This window comes from Ursus maritimus, unplaced genomic scaffold (genome assembly GCF_017311325.1).
Source record: "Ursus maritimus isolate PB19 unplaced genomic scaffold, ASM1731132v1 scaffold_3, whole genome shotgun sequence".
NCBI lineage: Eukaryota > Metazoa > Chordata > Mammalia > Carnivora > Ursidae > Ursus > Ursus maritimus.
The window spans coordinates 94,496,876-94,504,970 of record NW_024425563.1 but is presented as its reverse complement, the minus strand read 5'-3'; the positions used below and the strand labels follow the sequence as shown (position 1 = coordinate 94,504,970).

The following is an 8,095-nucleotide window of genomic DNA, read 5'->3' as shown; positions in this document are numbered from 1 at the left end:
GTCCGTGTCTGGTGTGGTGGCCCCTTGCCATGTATGGTTAGACGAAGCTAAATAAGTGTTTATGTTCAGTTTCTTAAAATACTCGCATTGCGGTGCTCAGAAGTTCTATAGCAGGGCTGCTGGAGGGGGAGGCCTCTCAGGAGAGGAGGGCACTCCAGCTTGTGTCTTAATTCTTAAACCTTAATTCTTCGCCCAGCTCAGATCTTTGAGCCACCACCATGAGGTGGTCTCGGGTCCAATACAGAACAGGGGCCCATGCCCAGGTCGCCCAGCCAGAAACTGGCAGGTCTTGATGGAACGCCAGGCCCTTCCAGGCCCACCATCTGCTCCTTTCCAGATGCCTGATCGGGAGGAAGCAGTGGAATCTGGGAGTGGGTGGGAAGCTGTAGGTGGGAGGAGGATACCGATGGGTCCCTACCTGGGTGTGAGCGCGGCTGGGTGCGGTCAGGGATGAGCCAAGATGCTTGTGGCAGGGCAGTGTAGTTCTTGGGCTCCTCTGGGTGGCTAGTCATGCCACATCTCCCTCGAAGGTCAAGGCTTCTGGCAAACTTGGGGTCTACCTCTTCAGTCCAGGTGCAGACGAGGAACACATCAGCCTGTGGGCTGCACTCGGGAGACACTCCATGAGGCTCCTGTGTCTGTGGTCCTGGGAGCAAGGCGTTGGCTGAACTTTGGCCCATCTTTTCAAGGACGTTGGAGTAGCAGACAGCCTCAGGATGGACGAGGTAGTGCCTTCCTGCAGAGCAGGCCTGCTCTCTGCTGGGAGAGGTCTGGCTTTCCTGTACTGCGTGGCCACCATGTGTCCTGAGTGCCCCCTGGCTCCCCTGTGTCACCCTGTGGGGACTGGGATTGATGCTTGGCTGCTGCTGTTGAGAAGAATCAGCTGTCTTTGTCTCTAATCAGAGAGCCTCGCGTGTCCTACCAGCATCCCTGAAACCGGGGGCGGGGGGGGGGGGAGGCGGGCAGGGAGTTCCTCTGACCTTTTTCCGTTTCTGACCTGCACCCCAGCAGGCTCTGCTCTGATTCCCTGCCCCAGCACAGGACACTCGGTGTCTGCCCTCCCCCACTGTTTGAGCAGCAGGAGTCCTCAGGTGCCAGAGCCTGGAGAGCGCGAGAGGCGGTCTGGTCCACATTCACCAGGCTGATCCTGCATTGGCAGCGGTAAGTATGCTGCAGAGGCCTGTCTTCTGTTCATTTCCACGAGCCCCCCTGCCCTAGAAGTTCAAAACCATTGACTTGCTCTGACCTTCCCATCTCGTAAGTCAGGTGATTGAGTCCCAGAAAGGTTCATTGCCTTCAAGCTTACGAGACTGTTTTTGGGCAGCAGTGGTCTAGTATCTGCCTCCTGGGGCCCCGATTCTGTGGCACAGCATTGGTTGACTTTGTGGTTTGGGATTCAGTCTGCAGCCTTTTCCCCAGGGCCCTGCTGGGTCAGTGGTGTGTTGGCCTGGGAAAGTCAGCTGCTGCCAAGTCCCGTCACAGAGACCTCAGCCCACCGTGGGGTCAGGAGGGGGATTCCGGTTCAGTTCCCTTCTGCCTCTCGGTGGCAACCAGCATTTAGTCCCTGGCTGTGTGCTCACATCTCTTGATTTTCACAGCCAGCCTCCAAGCTGTTTCCACCTGCCTCCTTCTCGTGCCTAAGGAAGTAGACCCTGGGTGTGGCCGGTGTGGCCTGCCCATGGACATGCCCCGCAAGGGTGCGGCTGGATTTAAGTGGCTCGTGTGCCCCCTGCTCTCTCAGCAGGTATGCGTCCTCACTGGCTCCCATCAGGGAGGAGAGGGGAGTTTCTGGTTCTGGCCCTGGCTGGGGAGTGGGCAGTTCAGGCCCTGGTGTGCACATCTGACTGACATTTCTCTGCCTCCAGGTCTCGGTGCCGCACTGCCTGCTCCTGAAACAAGGATCCTTGCTGTGGAGCAGGGCCCAGGCCTCTCTGACCTCTTCTGTGTGGGAAACAAGGGGTGGTTAGTAAACAGTCTTTTCAGGGGTGCCTGGGGGCTCAGTCTTTAAGCGTCTGCCTTCGGCTCAGGGCGTGATCCCAGAGTTATGGGATCGAGTCCCACATCAGGATCCTCCGCTGGAAGCCTGCTTCTTCCTCTCCCACTCCCCCTGCTGTGTTCCCTCTCTCTCTGTCAAATAAATAAATAAAGTCTTTTAAAAAATAAAAAAAATAAACAGTCTTTTCAGCGTGTGGTGTGGCCAGCTTGTGGCTCCTTTCCATTTGCTAGATACAAGGAGCAGGAGCCCTGCCTGTGAAGGGAGTTGCAGCCAAATTCTGGCAGCCCGGAGGTGTCTCCTTGCTTGATGCTCGGGGTCTTTGTGAAGTGCTGAGTGGGTGCTGGGCTACCAACACCTGCCATCGGGAGCTTGCCCTGGGGATCCTGGATGGGTTCTGCTTCCTTGACAGGCTTATGTTTTGTTCTCCCCAGTGTGGGTCAGACTTGGGAATGGGGCTCACCTTCACGCGTGGGTACACAGAAGTGTGCAGGCCCCGTGTGGGAGTGACGCACATGGTTGGCTTTGTTTGAAAAGCGGACAGACGCAGCTGGACACTTTTACATTTGGTTTGTTCCCGATGTCATGGCCACCGCACCCCCACCCCCAACACACACACACACACACCCTGGTTGATGGGAATAGTGGGAGGTGGCCTCCGAGGTTCCCTGGTGGGGCCCTTCCCTGCAGCAACCCACGGTTCCACATGTCCTAAGTCTTCAGTGAGCCAGGGAACTGGAGGGGGCTTGGCATCTTCAGTAAAGATCAGTGACAGCAGGGGGCAGGGTGGGGTCCCCGGCAGCCCCTGCCCTCTTGCTTGGTGCCCCAGCTGAAATCCTCCAAGGGGTTTGTCCCACCCAAGAGGAACAGGAGACAGGCCAGAAAGGGAAAACACTTGCAATGTCATCCCAGCCTTGGGACAAAGGACGCATGGGCTGCAAGCCCTCGGTGCAGGCCACAGTTAGGTTCAAGGTCACAGGGTGGCAGCGCTAAAGACTAACAGCAAGCCCCGCCCAGGGGCCAAATGCCCAACCTCGGAACCTACCAGAGAAAACCCAAAAACTACCCAGTGACGTGAAAGCTGTATCAGGTTGAGGTTTCAGAGCACAGGCTGAGTTGTTCCTCTCAATTTAAACCCAGGGCTGGAGGACCCTATAGGTTGAGAGGGAAGTAAAACCCCGGGACCAGGGACGCCTGGGTGGCACAGCGGTTAAGCGTCTGCCTTCGGCTCAGGGCGTGATCCCGGCATTGTGGGATCGAGCCCCACATCAGGCTCTTCCGCTATGAGCCTGCTTCTTCCTCTCCCACTCCCCCTGCTTGTGTTCCCTCTCTCGCTGGCTGTCTCTATCTCTATCGAATAAATAAATAAATAAAATCTTTAAAAAAAAAAAAAAAAAACCCGGGACCAGATTCTCTGGAGCGTTGGTGTGGAAAAGCCCTTCAAAAGCACCAGCCCCAGAGGGGTTTGCAGAGGGGATCCCCAGAGCTGGGAGAATGAATGAATCCTGCCCAGGGGAACGGGCAGGCCAACAGCCCCTCAGGATGGTGCCTAAGGTCACGGCCCACATTTATCAGGCTTTTCATAAGCATGTCCCAATCTTACTGGGTGTGTATTCATCTTAATGAATTTGAAGGGCAAAAAACCCCTTAACTCGAGTGTCAGTTTTTTCAGAGTTTCAGGACTGAGCTCATTGAAAGGCAATTATTACACTAGCCTTTTGAGTACAGAATCCCCAAAGCAGCGTGTGGATGACTCACTTTTGGCAAATCCTCTGGCCTCCCCAGGGCGGGGTGGGGAGAAAACCGCCCGCCTGGAGGGTGCCATGGGGTCAAGGAGGCTGTCTGGAGACAAATCTGAGCTGGCCAGTCTGCGGCTTCTAAAAGTGCTGTGGGGAACCAGGTGGGACAGGTGGTGGGACCCCAGGGACAGCCATCTGGGTAACATCCAGAGGCCTGGGCCTGCAGCCCGACTCCGAATCTCAGTCTGAGGAACCAGAGTGCCAGCCCTGTAGTTCAGCGTAACATGAAGCCAATTTTGTCATTCACATCCTGGTGTGGTCTTACACACTTTGAAGAATGTTACCCTAGGCCCCGCCCCAAAGGCCTGGGCACCAGCATTTCCCAATTTTATCAAGATACGAAGTACCTAGCTGAGGATGCACCGAGTGTTGAGGTCTGGCTGTTAACAGATAGAGGGCTGGTAGGCGTGATCGCGTCAAGCCACACAGGTGACGTCCCTGCTTGGGGTGGGGTGTGGGCGCAGAGACCACAGAGGCTCGGAGCTTACTGAGGGGGCTAGCAGGAAGGCTCCAGAGCACCCAGCACCTCGACTGTCAGGCGTGCCTGCCTTCTGGGTGCGGAAACCAGGAAGCCAGGGTCAGAGCCCCTCGGGAGGGAGCAGCAAGTGGGGAGGGCAGCCCCTCCCTGGGGCCAGAACCCACTTCCTACTTTACCACAGGGCTGGGGAGGCGGCCAGAAGGGCTGAGCCTGCTCGGAGCACCCTCCCCTCCGCCCTTCTGCACAGGAAGGCCAGAGCAACCTGGCCTGGGTGCCTCCCGCTGGCAGGATGGACGAGGAAGGCCTGGAGTGCGGCAAACCCGACTTTGTGCTTTTGGACCAAGTGACCATGGAGGACTTCATGGAGAACCTCAAACTCAGGTAGACGCAGGGCTCCGGCTCCTCTCCTGGGCCCCCAGGCTCACTGGTCTCCATCAGCCCAGGGTGGGAGCCGGAGGTGGGCTTGCACACACACCCACCTGGACCACTGTGCGGGAGACGGCAGGGGGTCCTGGAGGGGCAGGAAGGACTGTCCTCCCAAGGCCAGGGCGGCCAGCCAGTGCCAGACAGGGCTTCCCAAACCCCTGCCTCCCGCATGGCCCAGGTGCCTTCTGCTCCTCCTGCCAGGTAGGGACAGGCAGGTGCTGGGCCCTTGAATGGGTACACTGTCCATCTGCTGCTGGGGGTCATGCTGGCCCTGGGGGCTCTAAGGGAAGCGGGCAGGTGCTGTCCCGGGGTGCAGGGGGACAGGCTGAGATGACACTCAGGGAGGTTTGAAGGGTGTCGCAGGGTGTGGCTAGTACAAGTGACACGGGGTGTGATTGCCCTGGAGGAGCCAGGGGATGGTGAGATGGGGTGGCCACCAGGAGCTGGACAGCCAGATGGCTTCATCCTGGACAGCCAGTGGGAGCACAGGCGGCTGCTGTGCAGGGTTTAGAGGATGGGGCCCCCTGAGCACACACTGTTGAAGTCAGAGAACAGGAAATGGGCTATTCTGAATGGGCACAGAGCTAAGCATAATTTCACGTCGTTCTACACCAGCTTGTGAGACAAGCATTACCGTGTCTGTTTTAACAATGGAGCACTGAGCCCCGGCCACACAGCTCGCTGGGGGGCAGGCCCGGGGCAGATGAGAGAGGGTGTGGAGGGAGCTGAGCCGGGGGAACTCCCTCGTCTGAGGCAGAGGCGGAGGAAGAGGAACCCCTGACGGGGGAGGGACCACAAGCCACCAGAGAAGGGCGGGTCCCAGACGAAGCGGGAGCTGAGCTGGCTGGCCAGCGTAACTTCCAGGGCAGAAAGGTCAAGAGAGGGACAGATACAGGTCCAGGAGCCAAAGTTCCCGAAAAGAAGGGTTGAGAAGTAGGAGGATGTGCAGGGGGGGACCACCGGGGCATCCCCAGGCCCCTTCCCTGCGCCCTTCCTAGTCCCAGCCATGTGGGTGGGGCTGGGCGGGGTCCCCGGCTGCCTCTGTGTCCCCACCCAGGCCTCAAGGCAGGAAACAGCCAGAGGGCCCTCCCTCGGCCTCCAGCCCCTTTCTTCTCTCCACCTCCACCCCTTGGCTCCACTTATCCCTTCAGAAAATGGGTGATGGAGATTCCTGGGCCATCAGGAACCTCCCCCCCAAACAGTGTGGTCCCCAGCACTACCCTGCGGTGGGGTGGGATTCCAGCAAGGTGGCACCGGGAAGTGTCAGGTCAACCCGCACCCTTCCCACTCTCAGCCCTGGGGCGGGCCAGTGTCCCCAAGACTCCCCACATGGGCCCAAGGCCCCAGCACCTGGGTGTGCGTCCCCACAGCCCTGAGCGCTGAGGCCTGGCCCCGCCTGTGCCAGGTTCGAGAAGGGCCTCATCTACACCTACATCGGCGAGGTGCTGGTCTCCGTGAACCCCTACCAGGAGCTGCCCCTGTACGGGCCTGAGGCCATCGCCAAGTACCAGGGCCGCGAGCTCTATGAGCGACCACCACACCTCTATGCTGTGGCCAATGCCACTTACAGGGCGATGAAGCGCCGCTCCAGGGACACCTGCATTGTCATCTCAGGTACTGGCCCTGTGGCCAGGGCCTGGGCAGCCTCCCCGGACCCCATGGCAGGGGCGGCTCAGGGGGCCGGTCAAGAGGAATGGCTACGCTTTCCGTCTGAGCACCCATCTGTCTGGCAGGGGAGAGTGGGGCAGGGAAGACGGAAGCCAGCAAGCACATCATGCAGTACATCGCCGCCGTCACCAACCCCAGCCAGAGGGCCGAGGTGGACAGGTGAGAGCAGGCAGGGCTGGTGCAGGGGCGGCCCGGGGCCTCAGGCCTGGCGGGGAAGGATATGAAAGTCAGCGTGGCTCAGGCCAAGTTCAGAGCGCTTGTCTGCAGGGAGGGCTCCAGGTGACCCATCCAGAACCTGTCCGCCCAGCAGAGGTAGGGCCCAGTGCCGCGGGGGGACCCCGCCACTAGGAACAGGGAAGAGGCAAGGTGCACAGGGCCGACAGACGGGCGCTGGGCCCCTCACAGGAGACCCCACGGAAGGGAGAAGCTGGCCAGATGGTCAGGAAGGGCCTGGCCCCGGATTGGGCCCCGCCTGTCCATCTCCTCACCAGCGGCTCACCGGCTATTACCAGCGGGGCCTCGTGGGAGCAGCTTCCTGTGTGAGCGCCCTGGCTCTTCCTGTCGGGAGGGGCGAGGGGAGTTCCGGGGGTGGGGGGCTCCTGCGGCTGGCCCACCCTGCCACCGGAGGTGGAGGGCAGAGTGCAGCTCCAGCTCCTCCCTGCAGGCGGCAGCACGCCAGGTGTGGGGCTGCCCTTCTCGCCACACCCAGCATGGCACCGGGCAGGTGGCCTGCCCAGCCGGTCCCCAGCCTGTGCGACAGGAGGCCTTGGGCAGGGAGGCTGGGCAGGAACAGTCCCCGGACAAGGTCTGTGCCCTACAGCCAGGCCCCTCTGCCCCGCACAGGGTCAAGGACGTGCTGCTCAAGTCCACGTGCGTGCTGGAGGCCTTCGGGAACGCACGCACCAACCGCAACCACAACTCCAGCCGCTTCGGCAAGTACATGGACATCAACTTCGACTTTAAAGGAGACCCCGTTGGGGGGCACATCCACAGCTACCTGCTGGAGAAGGTGGGCCCTGCGGCCACAGGCCTCGCGTGTTGACCCTCCCAGAAGCTGGGCCCCGGGGGCGGGACACACTTTCTCTGTGGTCCCAGGCTTGTAGGCGGGGCTCCTCTGTGCCAGGCCTGCCTGACTCCCTCTGCCTGCACCGCCCTAGGGGCTCTGGGGGGGGGTCCCCTGGGTGGGGCCGCGACCCAGGCAAGGGCCCAGCTGCCCCTCCCTCCACAGTCTCGAGTCCTCAAGCAGCACGTGGGGGAACGGAACTTCCACGCCTTCTACCAGGTGAGCCCAAGCAGGCGTGTGGGGGCGCCCAGGAAGCCCTTCCGATCGCCCCATCCTCAGTCCCTTTTCTCTCCCTGCCCCTCCCAGCCCGTGACACCACCATTCCCCTGCCCTCACTGGAGGGGAATCTCCTGGGGCACCAAGAGTGTGGTGTCTACACTGGGTGAGGTGGGGTCTTCTTGGACTGGGGCGGCGGCCACACCAGCCCTGAGCTCCCCGGTGTCGGTCCTCTGGCATGTTTGGGCGGGGTCTTTGCAGTTCTGAGGGCCTGAGCGAGGGGTGTGCGGGCCCCCAGGTGCTGCGGGGCTGTGAGGATGCAGAGCTGCAGAAGCTGCACCTGCAGAGGAACCCCGCCGTGTACAACTTCACCCGGCAGGGCGCAGGGCTCAGTGTGAGTGGGGGCAGGGCTCCTCGGGAGCACCTGTGGGGGGGGGCGGGGCGGGGGGGGG

General features: G+C 60.8%; 1 protein-coding gene across 2 annotated transcripts in view; it reads left to right on the top strand.

Moving 5' to 3' along the window:
* Positions 1 to 4,306: 4,306 nt before the first annotated feature.
* Positions 4,307 to 8,095, top strand: part of MYO1G (myosin IG) — a 14,926-nt gene continuing 11,137 nt past the window's right edge. Inside the window, exons 1-6 of one of the 2 annotated variants that reach the window (XM_040644480.1) lie at positions 4,307 to 4,651; positions 6,102 to 6,310; positions 6,430 to 6,523; positions 7,208 to 7,373; positions 7,593 to 7,646; positions 7,942 to 8,037. In XM_040644480.1, the coding sequence (XP_040500414.1) occupies positions 4,560 to 4,651; positions 6,102 to 6,310; positions 6,430 to 6,523; positions 7,208 to 7,373; positions 7,593 to 7,646; positions 7,942 to 8,037 (711 nt within the window). In that variant the 5' untranslated portion in view covers positions 4,307 to 4,559. The remainder of the gene's footprint in view (positions 4,652 to 6,101; positions 6,311 to 6,429; positions 6,524 to 7,207; positions 7,374 to 7,592; positions 7,647 to 7,941; positions 8,038 to 8,095) is intronic. The other variant, XM_040644479.1, reaches the window with a different exon arrangement.